At 55.0% G+C, this 16,335-nt stretch overlaps 1 protein-coding gene across 7 annotated transcripts in view; it reads right to left on the reverse strand.

Moving 5' to 3' along the window:
- Positions 1–16,335, reverse strand: part of ZMIZ1 (zinc finger MIZ-type containing 1) — a 233,455-nt gene that overhangs the window by 89,910 nt on the left and 127,210 nt on the right. For all 7 annotated transcript variants that reach the window (XM_036827838.1, XM_036827836.1, XM_036827834.1 and 4 more), the window contains 2 exons: positions 11,201–11,314; positions 4,108–4,213 (listed from right to left, as the gene is read on the reverse strand). In XM_036827838.1, coding sequence (XP_036683733.1) covers positions 4,108–4,213; positions 11,201–11,314 — 220 coding nt within the window. The remainder of the gene's footprint in view (positions 1–4,107; positions 4,214–11,200; positions 11,315–16,335) is intronic.

Raw genomic sequence — 16,335 nt, forward strand, 5'->3', positions numbered from 1 at the left:
CTCTGCTCCTCGCTGCATGAGCTCATCCCACTGGCCCTCTGGCCCTAGCCTGGCCTCCTGACAAGAGAGACAGACAGGGAGATAGAGTGGGAGAAGGGGTGGGGGAGGCAGAAGGGGAGACACACTCGCACACACACACGCACACACGCACACGCACGCACACACACACAGAGACATGTTCACCACCACATATACACGCGCAGACACATCACAACGCGGGGAGAAAGTCAGAGGCAGCAGGAAAGGGAAGGACAGACAGAGACAGACATATAGCATCAGAGACACTCAGAGAGAAAGGAGAGGGAAGGACTGGGAGGGTAAAAACTGCATTAGCCAGTGAGGCAGAGTGGGAACCCAGACGGAGACAGGAAGACGGGAGGGCGGAGAGGCTGCAGGAGCTCTGGGGACAGAGCATGTTCTAGAACTGCAGAAGCCTGGCTGGGAGAGGCCCAGGTGGGCCCAGTAGTGGCCGGTGTGGCCACTGCACACACACAACTGATAACACAGGGGCTCTCCCAGCTGTACCCAGAGGTGGGGTTAGGCAGGTCATGCACCCACCCACAGAGCCTCAGGGAAAGAGAGGGTGGGAAACAGCCTCACTAAGGCAGAAAGGGCCTTAGAGAGGTAGGGAACCATGTTGGGAAAAAGACAGACAGAAGTAGAGAAGGAAGGCCAGAAAGTAATATTGACTCGGCACCCACCGTGTGCCAGGTATTAGCTGGGCCCCTCACTTCCACGCCTGGGGCATTTCATTTAATCCTCCCAGGCAGCCTGTGGGATCGGCATATAATCCTTCTTTACAGATGAGGCCACAGCTCTGGGAGGTGGGCAATGTGGAGAAGATGGGGGCCAGTGCTGGAGTCGCTTCTGGAATCTGGGGTCACTGCTGTGTTCTCTGTGGTCTCCACCCCTCTCATGGTCAAGCCTGCCCCCCGCGGACCCTTTATCCCAACCAACGAAACCAGGAGCTGAAGCCTTCACCGTCAGACTGGTGCCCCGCCTTCCCAAAAGACGGGCCAAGCAGGGGGGTGACCGGGACCCTGAGAGCCTTGAGGCTCATACTTCTCAAGAGGGCAGGTGGCCTGGGAAATGTGGTTAGTCATGGCTCTTGGGGCTGACCTGGGTTTGACTCCTGATAAGTGAATTCAAGTGACAGCTAAGCCACAGGCCCTGTTGGGCCTCAGTGTTCTCAGCTGCAGAATGGGTATACGAGAACGCACCTCGTGGGCCTAGGGCCTATCATGTGACTAGATAGACATATGCATGGGAAAGGGCTCTCTAGACTGTAAAGAGCAGTGCACAACCGGGGGTACAGATGGGGAAGGAACAAATCCCTTGTCTCAGGAGAAGAAGTGATGCTGGAAATACCACTTAGAGGAGGGCAGGGCCATGCTAGAGAGATCTGAGTGAAGCAAAGAGCACTTCCAAATGGAGTAGCTTCTCAGATCCTGGCCCAGGTGATCAGAGGCCTCCTAAATCTTGGTCCCCAACTGGCCCCAGAGTCAGCAATGATGCAGTGGGCACAGCTTTAGGCCTGGATTCAGGAGGCCAGGACTTCAAGTCTCTCAGCTCTATCATTTACGAGCTGTGTGACAGCAGGCAAGTCACAAGACCTCTCTGAGCTTCAATTTCCTCATCCATAAATGTAGAAAATATTCTGTGTCTCACAGAGCTGGGCATTGAAGCAAAATATGGTAGAGCACCCAGAACGTACTAGCAGGGGTATGAGAGACCCTTGAGGGAGGGGCTACACATGGACCTGGGGAGCAGCTGGGGTTTCTGGGACAGCCCATTCTCCTGTTTTCCTTCTACCCCTCTGGCCACGATCTCCCTGTCTTGGTTTTGCCTTTTACATATCCCTTGGAGTCATCCCTTTGTCTCCACTCCACTCCACAGGAAGTGGAACCTTCCTGGTCCAGCCACCATCATCCTCATCCTGACATCCCAGCAATCTGCCAACTGGCTCCCTCCATCCACACCGGCCTCCCCTGGTCAATCTGTTCTTTTGCAGCTTGAGCGATCTTTGCAAAATTAGAATTTAGCCACGTTCCCGTTACTCTTAGGACAACCCTCAAGACAGGCCCTGTGTGTCTAACTGCTGCTGACTTCTGCCCCAGGGCTCTGGAACCACTGGCCTTCCTTTAGTTCTTATTAAAAAAAGCCATGCTTGCTTCTACCTCAGGGCCTTTGCATAGGCTGTTCCCTTTACCTGGTCAATCCTTCCTCCTTTTCTTCCCCTACTCAACTCTTACTTGACCTTTGGGTCTCAGGGAAGACTTTCCCCACTCCCAGGTGGTCTCGTGGCATCCCTGAGACCGTTCCTTCATGGCCCTTATCACAGCTTGAATTTACGCACACAGTCACACATACAGCTGTGACTTTTTTGCATGTCTTTTTTTAAAAATTGAAGTATAGTTGATTTACAATGTTGTGTTAGTTTCTGGTGTACAGCAAACAGCTGTGATTATCTGGTCGATGATTTTCTCTCCCTCTAGACCAGGCATCAGGAAACTATCCTATCATCTACTTTCATAAGTAAGGCTTTCTTGGAACTAGCCACACTTATTTGTTTACATATTGTCTATGGCTGCTTTCGTATTGCCTGCAAGGTCTAAACTATTTACGATCTGGCCCTTTACAAAGAAAGTTTGCCGATCCCTGCTCTGGACGGTACGTTTCCCGAGGTGAGACCACATCTGTTTTACCCCTCAGCACAACCCAGCCCTGGCCAGATGCCTGCAGAGAGCAGGCACTAAATAGCGATATGGATGTATATGCTTCTTGGATAAGTAGCAATTTTTACCTTGTCAAAATTGTATTGACTTAAGTTATTATTAAAACTGCAGATTCCATCAGGAACAGACGTCTCTTATGAGATTCCAAGACCATTTTCTGGCAAGCAGTTCAATACAATAGCGATAGCCCAACACAGGCTGGCACGTCAGGGATCTCAGAGCAGCTATTGGCTAATGAGACCTTCACCACCTTTTATAAGTGACCTGCCATCCACGTGCATGGACCGTCGTAAACACAGCAAAGCACAAACCCGCGTTCAAGCGATTGTGGGCTGTGCAGACTGATGAAAACCCATCATGAGATGTCCTTTAAACGTTTGCATTAAGCTGTTTCTAGATACACTCCAAAGCGCTGATGGACGAATTCAGAGAAAACGTCTGTTTTATTGTTATACAGAGGAAATAACTGACTTTTTTCTTTTTCAATGAATTGTTCAGACTCCATAAAGAACGTTAACAACATTTAGACACTGCTCAGTACTGACCCCGGCAACGTAGGTCTCATTGCCATTCCTGCCTTCCCAAGGAGATAAACTGAGGCTCAGAGGCCACACACTCAGCAAGTGACAGGGCTGGGTTGTCCAGGTCTGTTCAAGTAAAAGCTTACACAGCTTCCTCTGCTTTTAAGCAAGGTAATGAGGATGGAGGGACAGGTAAAGCTGCACCTTTAGTGTGCTTAAAGCTCTCACAGACAGAATGCTGCCTGGCACCTTCTGTGGCCTCTGTTTACTATAGAGTCAGGGGGTCCCGTGCCGGGACAGAGTTGCAATGGAGAATACTACACAGAGCAGTGTTTTAGAATCCTGAATGTACTGATTCATTTTTATTTTAATTTGTGTTTTATTTTAAATAAAAAAAATTTTGAATGAATACAGTGAGCCTCAGGGTTAAGGATGCTGATTCTGGAGTATAGGCCTGGGCTTAAATCCCAGCTCTGCCACTTCTTAGCTGTGTGACCTGGGGAAATCTCTGCAGCTGCTCTGAGCCTCAGTTTCCTGGGCTGTAAAATGGGGATGATCACAGCACTTACACCAAGGGGTCACTGTGGTGATGGAATGAGATGATGTGCATCTCCCTTTAAGCCTGTTTTTGGGGTGTGGTGTGCCCCGGGCCCCTTGCTGGCCCTGAGATGAGGGACAGGCCCTACTTGTGGGCTCAAGAGGCCAGCAGGTGAGCTGCTGCTACTCGGGGGCTCACGTCATACCTGGACCAACCAAGGTGCCAGCCAACAGGGGTGGTGACAGCCTTGGGTTCAAGTCCAGTGCCCCACCCCCCTCCCGACGATACCGTGGAGCCCCCAGCCGTCACCTACCGGCAGACTTCGGAGTGAACTTGTCTCGGTTTGCGGCACACACAGCCAGCAGTCTGTAGCCGAGGTCCAGGTCGAATCCTTGCTGAGCTGCCACCCGGCTGACCACCTGCCAGCAAGATGGGGAGGAAGGGCAGGGGTGAGTCACTTTCCACGCCAGGCCTCTGAATCCAGAGTGGCAGATGTGCCCATTTCACAGGTGAGGCGGGCAGGCTAAGGCAGGTCCCCAATGTCAGGCGGAGCTGGGACTCAAACTGCCTCGTTCAGTCACTCAGCAAACACTGATAAGCACCTCCTCCATGCCAGGCCCTGCGATCCCGGGCCCTGCCCTCAGGGGTTTCCAGTCCAGAGGTAGGCCTGACCCCAAATCCCAGGCCCTGCCACTTTCAAATTTGGCCCCAGTCTAGGAGTTGGCGGGGGGATGCTGTACTACCGCGTTTTGCGTGGCCCCAAGCCAGGGTCTCTGCTCCCCCAGTGCAGCTCTTCAAACCCCCCCCAAGGAAGTCTCCCACGCCTCCCACCTCTCCCCCATCCCTCACTGAGCTCCAGCAGCCACCACTGCGGGGCACTCGCTATCATCACTACTCCAAGCACGGTCCCCACCCAGCGGCATCGGTCCCTCCTGAGTCAGAATCTGCACCTGGGGAGAAGCCCTGATTTAGGACTCACCGCTTCCCAGGAGCTCCAGCTTGGAGCTGCCCAACGGACAGCTTAGAATTCCCCAGATGGACACACCTGGTGCTCCCCAGCTCCGTGCCAAGCGCCCCGCAGCCTCTCAGACCCTAGTCCCCAAACTGCAGGGCTGTCATGCTCAGCCTGGGGTCTGTCTCCAGCGCCAAGCGCTGGCTTTGCACACGGGAGGCACCTATAAGAGCGCAGGCTGTGCATTCAGACCGGAGGTCCCACCCATCTCCTTGTGAACCTCAGACGTGTGGGCTGGAAGTGGGAGAAGCCAGGGGGTGGGGGGCAGTGAGGGACAGGACGCTCCTGGGGCCCCATGAACGGTTCCGCAGGCTCACACCTGCCCGTTCCCAGGTGTCCCGCCAGCCAGACCTGCTCCCTCCTGCCTGGCTTCCTCATTAATAGCAGCCAAATTAGGTTTCCTTATTAAGAAGAAAGGACCTTGGAAAATGGAGTCGTTTCAGGAAGCAGCTGGGGCGGCTATGGCTGACTGGGAAAGGAGTGCTCCCAGATGTGGGGCTCATTCTTCTGAGAAAGGGAAGGCTCCGTCATCGAGCCCTAGAGACCACCTGCTGCAGAGGCGCTCGGAGGTCCTCAGAGGGCCGAGGCTGCCATGGGTTTTCGCCCGGCCCCTGCAGCCATTAGAACAGTTCCCCATTATATGCTTTATATTTTAGGGGTTCATTACAAGGGCTCTAGAGCTACAAAGTGTGGGAAAACCACTTATCTAGGCCAACCACCTCATTTACCATATATGGACACTTGAGGCCCACAGAGAGTATCTGCCCCTGTACTGCAGTTCTTATGCACCCCGTCCACTCCCCCTTGCACCGTCCACCACACGCACGCCACGTTCCAGAGTCACTGAGCCATCCCAGGGCCGGGGCTTCTTCACTGTTAGTCTCACTGTCCAAGCAGAAAAACCAAGGCCCCTAATTCTTTATGGCCTGTTGAGTATTTCAGTTCTGGAGACAGACACTGTACATCGGGGAGAAGGGTTCCGGAAGGGTCACTTCAGCTCAGATGTTGACTATGGTGCCCTCACTAGTAGGAGAGCCTGGGGGTGGATGCGAGTGAGCACAGGCAGTTTGTTTGGACTTTTGCATCAGTGAGGCTGCTGTTTGTGGGCTATGTTGACACAGTGGTGTGGTAAGAATGCTCGCTCCCAGGTACAAGGGCTAAGTAAATGTTTCCTTCCTAAGCAGTGAGGTGCCAAATGCTCACAACAGTTCCAGGAAGTGTTATGACTATCTCTGTTTTACAGATGAGGAGACTGAGGATGAATAACAGCCTGAGGTTACGACGCTTGTTTGTGAGAGAGCTAGGATGCGATGCCAGGCAGTCAGGCTGCAAAGCCTGGGCTCTTTCCATGAGAGGACTTCTTTTTCAGCCCACAAAGGGTTAAGGCCATAACTCCCAACCTGCCTGGAGAACCCTCAGGCTCTGGGTTGAGGGCAGAAAGGCAAAGGTCCTTCTGTTTGGCCAATACTGGCTAATCCTGTTGCTCTGGTTCCAAGAAAAAAGAAAGACAGAAACTAGCTATATTGAGCAAGAGGGGCCTGGGACTGGTTCTAAGGGCTCTCCTGCAGGCCTGGAAGTATCTGTCACCAAGTGCCCCGAGCCCAGTGTTCAGAAGGGTCATTGGTTCCAACGGTCTCCTTTTACCAAGACAGAGAGGGTAGGGCCTGGCTGAAGGTCACACAGCACAGGTGTGGCAGAGCAGGGTAAGCTGGACCCTGCGATTCTAGAGTACCTGGTGCAGCCCCTGGCCCAGTCTAAGGACCCCCGGAAGGTCCGGTGAGGTGAGTCTGATTGACTGTTGTGGGGAGGGCGGGCTCAGCTGAGCAGCCTCCTGTCGTGTTTCAGAGAGGCCTTCTCCCACCCCAATGGGCGTAAAGACCCCTCAGTGAAGACCCCTCCCCGACAAAGGCCTGCGGTGAGCGGCCGCAGAGCTGCTGCCCTCTGCTGGCTGCCTGGGTCCAGCCAGCTCGGCTCGGCCCAGCCCTCGAGGTGCTCCTAAGGCTGACCGGTGGAGCCTGGCTGGCTGAGACCCAGACCCTGGGGCCCTGTAGGTCAGGGAGTCCAGCCCCTCATGCCACAGAGAGGGAAACTGAAGTCCAGAGGCAAAAGAGGGGGCATATTCAAAGGCATGTGACAGTTACGTTAGTCCCATAAAGGGAGTGTGTTGTCTTGAAAAGCAGTGAGCCTCCTGGCCATGAAGCAGGACAGGCTGTCTGGGAGATGCTAAAGAAGGGGTTTCTGCTCCCAGCTGGTGGCTGGACTCTGACTTTCTATGAGGCAGTCAGCAGAACTGGCCTGTGCTCCAATCCTGCTCCATCCTATACTGTGCAACCTAAGGCAAGTTACTTAACCTCTCTGAGCCTCAGGTTCCTCTTCTGTAAAGGTACAAGGATGTCTCTCATTTCCAAGGTTGTGTGTGATGGGCTCTGCCAGTTCCATGTGTCCCAGTTCTGTCTCATGGCTATACCCTAAGCCCCTCAGGACAGAGCCCTCATTTCCTACTTTGCTACCATTCTCAATACTGGGGTGGACAGGTATTTGTGGCCACTGCTGCTGCAGCTTTGGAGTCAGGCATGAGACGGAGTTCTGGATCTGCCAATTATTCGTTGTTGTATCTCACCCAGGTGATTTAACCTCTCTGGGCCTCAGTTTCCTCATCTGTGGAATGGGCACAAAATCTCCTCCTTGTAAGGATGACAGCCAGGACCAGGCACACAGCTCAGTGAATGCTGTCTGTGAACATACACCCGTGGCTTCAGCAGTGAACACTCTGAGGCTGTGGGTAATTCCTCCCTGGAGAGACGGGGAGGGCACTGCTGCTGTGCTAACTGGTTTCTGTCTCCCTTTCCCACCTCCTCTCGTACCCATCTCCCCTCTCCTATGTTCTGGCCGCCTCAGCTTTCTTTCTGTTCCTCGAGCAGATCAAGCATGTTCCACCTCAGGGGAGGAAGGAGGAGCAAGTCCAGAGAGGCCTGACTTTGAGGGGGACCCCCAGAGAGGGGGCTCAGCCCTGCTGCTAAGGGAGGGGCCAGGGAAGAACCTGATCCTGAAGAGTAAGTAGTGCCCATGCTGATGCCCCTCGGGAGGGGCTGTGGGGCTCCTGCACTTCTGCATCCTGGCGTCAGAGGGCATGAAGGAGAGAGTGGGGACCGGGGCTGCCAGCGTCCCAAGGCTCTTCATCCCAGGGCCTGGCCCTGGTGTGGCAAAAATGTGTCCATTTACTGCCCAAGGCTAAGTTGTTTTTAATTTACACCCTCCAAGTAAGCCGGATCCAGAGGAATTTGTTTCCAGAGGTCACCCAGGGAATGAGAGCAACCTGGAGGGCTCAGGCTGCCCCTTGAATGGGAAGCGGTACTAGTGCGTGTGTGTGTGTGTGTGTGTATGTGTGCGTGTGTGTATGTGTGTTGTGGAGCGAGATGGGGGGTACTTGGCAGGCTTGCCCTGCCTAGGCCCCTTGGGATCTCTCACCTGTCCCATCTCATCCCTCCCCATGGGTCACGGCTGCAGCTAAGGATACCCAGGGGGATGGGAGGACTGGCAGCAAGCAGGGCCCTGGGGCTCCTGGGGGGTCAGTGGTACCAGCCTGGGACTGCAGCAAGCTGCTCCCCTTCTCTGTTGCCTTATTTGTAAAATAGCATCGATAAGCCCTTCCCTGTCCCCTTGCAGGGTCTTCATAAGGATGCAAGGAGACAGTGCCAGGAAAATGCTGTGGGCACCAAGGGTGTCTTCTATGGCCCCCCCGCCCCCCAACCTTTTCTGCTGCTGGTTCTATTGTGCTTCAAGTGACAGTCAGACTCAGGTCTCTATGGCTGTGGCCAGTGGGCCAAAGTCCCCTTTCTGGCTAAGTGGCAGGTCGGGGGTTCGGGTGGGGGTCAGAGCTGGCCATTCAACCAAGTGTATGCCTTAAACTGGGGTGCAGAGCTGGCGCTGGGCTTTTGTCTACACAGTTTCCTGTGGTCTCATCCCCTGCCAGTCAGATCCTACAGTTTTCCTTGGGCTCCCTCCTCCGGGAAGACCTCCAGAATCCCTCCATCCTACCCTCCAAGGATGCTCCCCTTCAGAGCTCACGTCCTCACACAAATCACATCCCATCCCTCACCTGCTTAAGACCCTTCAAGGGCTCCCCATTGCCCTTCAGATCATCTCCAAACTCTTCTCACTTAGCTTGCAGGCTCTGTGTTAGTTGGTTTCTGCTTCCCCCTTCGACCTCATCTTGTACCCCTCTCCCTCTCCTGTGCTCCAGACATCTGAGACTTCTGTCTGTTCCTTGAACAAATCAAGCCTTGGGGCCTTTGCACTAGCAGTTCCCTCTGCCTGGAGCACCCTTCTCTCTCATCGTCCCCTGGCTGACTCCTTTTTGCTATTCAGGTCTCGGCTGGAGGTCACCTCCACCAAGACCTTTCCTGACCACCACCCTGCCCCCTCTTACAGGGCGCTGGGTTACATCCTTACTTACTCCTTACGTGTTTAGCGTCTGCCTCCCCATTGGAAGGTAAGCTGTTTGAGAGAGGCCCATTGTGCTCACTGCACTCCCCTGGGGGGCCCCTGTGCAGGACCTGCCCACAGCAGGGACTCGGTGAATGTTTTTTGAATGAATAGATGAACGACAGGGCTGGGGCAGGGCCAGTTTCTAGTCATCTCCTGTCCACCTGCCCAGCCAGCCTGGCCAGGGCCATTGTTGGATTCAGCCTCAGGTCCCCACCTCCTAGGCAGGGCCAGGCTTGGGGTGGGGTGCTGGGGGAGCGTGGCAGCCCCCCCACCCCCTTCACTTACGGCTACCAGCAGCTGGGATGGGAGTAACATCTGTCCCTGCCCGCAGGGCTTAGCCTGACCCAGGATCCCCACAAAGAGGATTAAGGGAGCTGGGTGAAGGAGGGGGAGCTCAGGGGGCTGGAGGATAAGGAGGGTTGGGCAGTGCAGGCTGCCGCCTGATTTGGCCCAGTGGCCCTGAGGGAGCCAGATGGTGTCAGCTTCGGACAAATGGAGGAGCCCAGGGAGGGTCTTGGCTGCATCCCTGCTTCGCATCCCTAATGGCCAGAAATATCCCCTCTAGACGCAGACGGGTCTTGACTTGAATCCCAGGTCCACTTCTAACTGGCTGTGTGAACTTGGGAAGTCAGTCACAACATCTCAGTTTCCTTCTCTATGAAATGGGGAAGAAGGCAGGACCAGACTTCTCTGAGGATACAGTGAGAAGGCATATCCAGTGGGCCAAGCTCAGTGTCAGGCACAGAAGAGGTGTTTTGCAGTGATGGCCTTTCACCTCTCTCCTGTCTGGAGGTTTTCAGAAAACATGGTGCCCTTGAATTTTACTTATTGTTCCCGCCTAACCAGGCATAAGTCTTGGTCTCTCCTCTCCAAGCCTTGGGGTAGCTGGGCTCCCCAGCAATCTGTTTACCCACGTTCCCTTTAAAGCTGACTCAGGACCCTCTGAGCAGCTGTCCTCACTGGCCGCAGAGGTGCCCTCACACTTATGGATATAGGCCACGTGGCTGGGGACAAGCATAAGCTTTGAGCCCCTTCCATGTGTCTGTCAGCCGGCAAGCTCCGAAGCTTGGCAAATGATACCGCTAGCTCTGGGCCTGGCCTCTGCCCAGCTTGTATCCTAGACCTTCACCAAGCTGAGTTAATTTCAGTTCCCTGGGTTCTGTTGCACATCTGGGCCTTGGTGTGTGCCATTCCATGTGCCTAGAATGCTCTCGCTATCCTCAGCTGCTTGTGCAGATGTATCAAACTCCTGCAGATGTAGAAGTCATTCCTTTTCTCAGTTTTCTGCAACCTGCCCACCACCCGGGCCGATAACACTTCCCTTCTCTATGCTGCCTCCATTTTGTACACAATCTTCTCAACCGTCTCTTTCCACATCTGTCTCCCCCCTAAAGAGGGAATCAGGCTTGGCAAGGTCTTACTCATCTTCAGTTTCCCAGGACTTAGCAGAGGGGATTGTGCATGATAAACGAGGGATCAATCAGTGTTCATTTGGATGGATGGATGGATGTAATAGGAGCTCAATAAACGCTTACATGAATGGATAGATGGATGGCTGACTATAAAAAGAGCTCAAAAGATGTTTACCTAAGTGAATGAATGAATGACTGGATAAAAGGAGGGCTGAAAACCCTTCAAGAGTCTCTCTGCTTTACTTATGATGGAACATTTACTCCCATCAGACTTGGAACTCTTCAAGGTAGGATCTGTGTCTTTCTCATCAAGTGTAAAGAACCCACGTAACCCGAGGACTCTGTCTCCCCATCAGACCAGGTTCCCTGCGGGTGTATGTGTGTCAGGGGTACACACAGAAGGGCCCTCCCCTCCAGCAGCAGCCTGGACCGGCGCACTAGTCCCTAGCCATCCTCCCTGGGCGCAGGCACAGGCGGGGCGAGTGCAGACTCACCGTCAAACAGCCCATCAGGCTCTGCTCAAAGGGCCGCTGGAAGGCTCGCGGGTCTCCGCACCAGTCCAGCAGCTCCGTGGCAGCATTGTGGAAGTTGGCAGGGTTCTGTAAGTGCTGTGGGAGAGGGAAAGGAGAGGCAGCATGAGGCTCCAGGAGTGAGGCCAGCACACGTTAGTGTGAGAGAGTCTGGGGCCGCAAAGACCCCAGGCATCCCTGGGGAGGAGACACACAGAAAGGGGCAGGCCAGGAGTAACGAGTTTTCTCAAACTCCTTCTCATCCACCGTCCCTCTGCATCTCCGACCCCAGCCCAGTTCCTGGTGGCATGGGGATTAGCGGCCCCATTGCAAAGATAGAAAAACCAGGGTCTAGAAAAGGGCACTAATATTAGATATTAAAATGTCTTCTGGATGCTGGCAGTGGGGTAGGAAACCCTGTGGGCTTCAGGAGGGTGGCATGTGGCTCCCATCCCTGGGGCTGCTGGCTCTCCCTGAGTCAGGACAGACTGGCCCTGGAGATTCCTCCTGGATGAGCACCCACCCCCACCCCTGCCCCAGTAACCACCACCACATGCTGCCTGCTCCGGCTTCAGCAAGCCCTGCCACAGCCAAATAGCCAGAGCAGGGGCGTCAGAAAGAGGCCTCCAGGCCACACCCAGCCGGGAAGGTGCACTCAAGCACACTGTGCCCAGGTTACTGTCACACCGTGGTCAGGTGTATGTGACTTAGCCACCCCTGTTCCCCAAACCCAGATTTCCTGGGCTCAGTCTGGCTCAGCTCGGGGGTGCAGGCCCCGCCCAGTTACGGGGTCTGAGCTAACAGAGAATGAATTCTGGTGCCAAGGCGTCTAGATCCTGCTTCAGAGCCAGGCCACGGGGCTGACAGGGGTGGAGGGTCGCTTCCACGGCTACCCCTTCCTTCCTTAACACTTATCCATGTCTTCCCAGGCCAGGCCGAACTAGGCACTGAGTCCAGGGTCATGAAGCAGGTTGGGGCCGAGCTGGGACTCCAGGGCTGGGTGTGACCGCCTGTGGGTCCTCCATCAGGACACCTAGAAGGTGTCCACAGGGGTTGGAGTGTAAGCCAGCTGCAAAGGGGATGGTGGTACCTTCTGGGATCCCTGTGTCCTCGGTGCTGGGAGAGACTGGGAACAGCAGCTGTCCCCGGGGCAGTGGCTCTCTCCCAACTTGCAGTGAGAGTCTGCCTCAGAGCCAAGACAGGGAGGGGTCTTAGGAGCTGCCAGGTCCCAGAATTGGGAGGTGAGCCAAATGTGCTGGGGGAGCCCCTGTGGGGCCGGCGCCCTGGAGTCACACTGCCTTCATCCACAACTATCTCATGACCTAGGGCATCCCCTCCCCTCTCTGAGCCTCAGTCACCCCACCTGTAAAATGGGGATGGCAGATCACGGCTTGGTGGTGGGAATTTTTGTCTTGCTTAGGGTTCCATCACTGCTATTACGACGTGGTTTGTGAAAGGCAAGATTTAAAAGTGGATGGAGGAAAGAGAACTGAATTGGAGTATCCTCCCTCTGTGGGAGCAAAGGGAGAGGGAGAGATGAAGGAAAGAAAGAGGGCAAGCGTGCAGCAACACAGCCCTCTGTTATGGGGCCACGGTGAGGATTAAACAAGATGAGGCTTATATGGCCCCTGGCAGAGCGCCTGGCACGTGGGATGCTCCCACGTGGGGCTGCCCTTGGCCCCGACTCTGTCTCCCAAAGGCTCCGCTGTGCACTCGGCAGCTCCCGCCCTAGCCCCACACACGGCTCTTTCTGCAAAGACAGAGCTCCCTGCGCGTGGTCTTCCTGCGGAAGACAGGAGGACTTCCACGGCTAGAAGCAGACCCTTTGAGAGGGCAGCACTGGGCCCTCGCCTCTGCCTCCTGTGCCCCCTCTAAAACCTGCCCCCTCCAAGGCCACGGGCGGCATCTGGTCTCCACGTGGAAAGCCATGCAAATCGGTTAATTCCCTGCCTAGCAGTCTCCCTCTGCTAACTGAGTTATTCCATTTATTTCCATGATGTCACACCCAATTAGCAGGGTCAGCAACCACCGCCTGGTGCTCTCAGAGTTGCCCACCTACAGCACTCCCACCCTAGGCACACCTCTTTGGGGCTCTGGGCTCCCAGTCTCATGGGCCCAGTTTTGTTCTGGCCCCCAAGCACCCAGCCTCCCATATCGGTCCAGCCCACCTCTGAGCTTCTCCACTCTCGACCCAGCCAGTTCACGTGGCCTTCGGCTTGGGCTATGGGTAGTGACTCGTGGGTGCAACTCATTGGTAGAAAGGACGTCAGGCACCCCATTCAGTAGCTATTGCTCTGTGGCTCTGTGGCCTTGGCCAAACCTCCTGCCCTCTCTGTGCTTTTGTCATCTGTTTAGACTACAAGGTGGCTACGTGATGCAGTGAAATGAACAGGATAGACCTGGACCAAACCCCATCTCGGCCACTGAGTCACACAGCCTGGGTGTGTTCCTGAGCTTCAGATCTCTCATCTGCAAGATGGGGTGGGGACAGCTTGCAGGGCTGCTGCAAAGTTTAGAAACAACATATGTCATGACATCCTCATTACAGAGCAGGTGTCAGGTAAAGACTGCTATTGCTTGATATGCTAGGATCTCTGTACAGTTTCTTGTTTCTCCTGCAAGCTCCTTGAGAGCAGAATTAGGGCCCCATTCACCTCCAGAACCCCCAAAACTGGCACGAGGCCAAGTCCATGCATTAATGGTTAGTGAGCAGCTAGCTGGCCAAAGGATGGTCCATCTGCAGAGCTGGCCAGCAATTTGGCAGCTTCAGAACGGGTCCCCAGTGGAGGGGCCAGGGCTGGGTGGGCTGAGCTTGGCTACCCTTTGATGACATGGGGATGGGAGCACAGATTTGAATCACAGGCAGAGGCCTCCCTGGCTGTGGCTGTTACTGGATACTAATACCCCGTCCCTCCCCAGGAAGCCTGCCCATCTCTACAATTTCTCAGAAGATCCTCCTGGGCTATATCCACTGGCCACTGAGTCTGTTGGAGCAGGAGTTGGGGACACCAATGCCCAGATTAGGGACTGGCTACCCAGACCAAGTGATGAATGCATTTTATCAGTCCATCTGTGAATCAAATGATCCATCCATCCATCTACCCATCCATCCATCCAAAAATCAATCAATTCATCCATGCATCTATCTACTTGCCCACCAGCCCATTCATCCATTTACTACTTTATCCATCACTCATCCATCCATTCATCTACCTACCTATCTTCCTATCCATCCAGAACTTATCCAACCACCCACTTATCCATTCATTCATCTATCCATCATCTACATCCACCTACCATCCGCTCACCTAACTGCCTTTCCATTTGTCCATCCATCCACCCATCCATTCATTCCCTTAGCTATTGATCTGTCAGTCCACCCCTCTCTCATTCTTCCCCAACATATCTGGGCCCCACCCTGGCCTGGACTCTGCTGACTTACAGAGGAATACGGCACATCCTCTGCCCCTGAGGAACTCAGCCTGGTGGGAGACCTGATGTATACCTTGCAGGGTATCTTAAGGGAGAAAGAGCAGGATGGGTGAGGTAACTGGGTGCCCAGGAAGCACCAGGGCTCAGAAATGGGAAGTGCAGATACTCAAAAGGGCACCTGGGGTTTGGGGAGGTTGCTGCGCAGGAATTAGCTGATTTGCATGGCTTTGCACGTGTAGCCCAGATAAGCCCGTGGGGACATGAGTAGGGCATGTTGTAGAGGGGGCACTGGTTCTCCCTTTACCTGAGGCTGAGAAAGGAGAAAGACAGCTGAGACAGAGGCCTGGAGGGAAGATGGATAGCTGGGTGCTCGGGGGCTGGCCAGTGCCAGCAGTGGCTAGAACCGGGGTGGGTGGACAGGGAAGGCTGCGCTGTAGAAGTCAGGCAGGACCGAGAGTCGGAGGCTGTGAGGCCCCCGATGGGAGCCACAGCTCCACCGGCCAGAGGTAGGCACAGCCAACACATGCATCATCCTCAGGGCACGCAGACCTTTCTCTTCTAATTAGGATACGGGACATCTGAGAATCAACAGTCTTCAGCCAGCCGCGGTCGCCCTCTGGGGCAGCTGAGGAGCAGACAGACATCAGTGCTGAGCTGTGTCTGCCTGGAAGTGCAGGAGTGGGCGTGGAGGACACAGGGAGCTCTGGATAGCCCGGGAGGGGGGGCATCTGGACAGCCTGCTCACCCTCACTGATGTGCCACTCTCTGGCCCAAACGCAGAGCTCTGTGTGTGTCTGTGTGTGTGTGCGCAGGGCAGGCCGGGGGAGGGCAGTGGAGGCGATCCCTAGCTTTTCAGCAGCTCTGGGACCCAATGGCTGGGTGTGCATCATGATGCCCATTTACAGACGACGGGAGATGAAGCGGTGACTTAATCAAGGCCAGGAAACCAGTGAGTGGTGGAACGGGGGCTCAGGTTCGCTGACTGGTAAATCTGAGTCCTGTGTGCCACGCTTCGAGAGGGCTGCTCCTGGGTGGGCTTCTGCCCCCGCTGGATCCCTGGGAGGCCCAGGGACTAAAGGGCACCCTGATTCCCGCAGGGAATCAGACGCAGAGAGAAAAGTCAAGTTGTGAGCAGGTTTTAGGGGGAGCTGTTTGCCCAGCACACAGAGGGCTCTGGCATAGGGGCTTGACTGTATTATTGGGGGTGGAGCCATTGACAGCTGATCCCTCATGGGCGGAAGAAACTGGGTCAAAGGCAGAGCTGGGAGACAGCCCCAAAGAGCCTAGAGGCGGAGGAGAAGGAGGAGAAGGAGGAGGAGGGAAGGGCAGGGGAGGAGGAGCCCATCGTCTGGTTTCTATTCTGTGACGGGGAACAGAGGCGCAATTGGCGTTTGGGAGAGCTTTTCGGGGGAGTTCAATCTGTAACAAGTCTTCTTCAATTTCCTCTCCTCAGACCAGGCCCAGGCTTCTGAGATTGCTCTGTGTGATGCTAATGGGACGGCACACATCCTTCATTCCTGCCGACTAGCCTCGGCTCCACTGGGCCCTGGTGTTCGGTGGGGAGGGGGCATGCTGGGTGGGGGTGGGACTGTGAGCTCTGCCCCTGCCTCCCCCGGGGTCCTGAGGCCAGAGGGCTACGCTGGCTACCCGAGCTGCCAGCTAAGCCCGCCTAAGCCAGGGGCCTCGCC

The sequence above is a fragment of the Balaenoptera musculus genome, chromosome 16, assembly GCF_009873245.2.
Source record: "Balaenoptera musculus isolate JJ_BM4_2016_0621 chromosome 16, mBalMus1.pri.v3, whole genome shotgun sequence".
Classification (NCBI taxonomy): domain Eukaryota; kingdom Metazoa; phylum Chordata; class Mammalia; order Artiodactyla; family Balaenopteridae; genus Balaenoptera; species Balaenoptera musculus.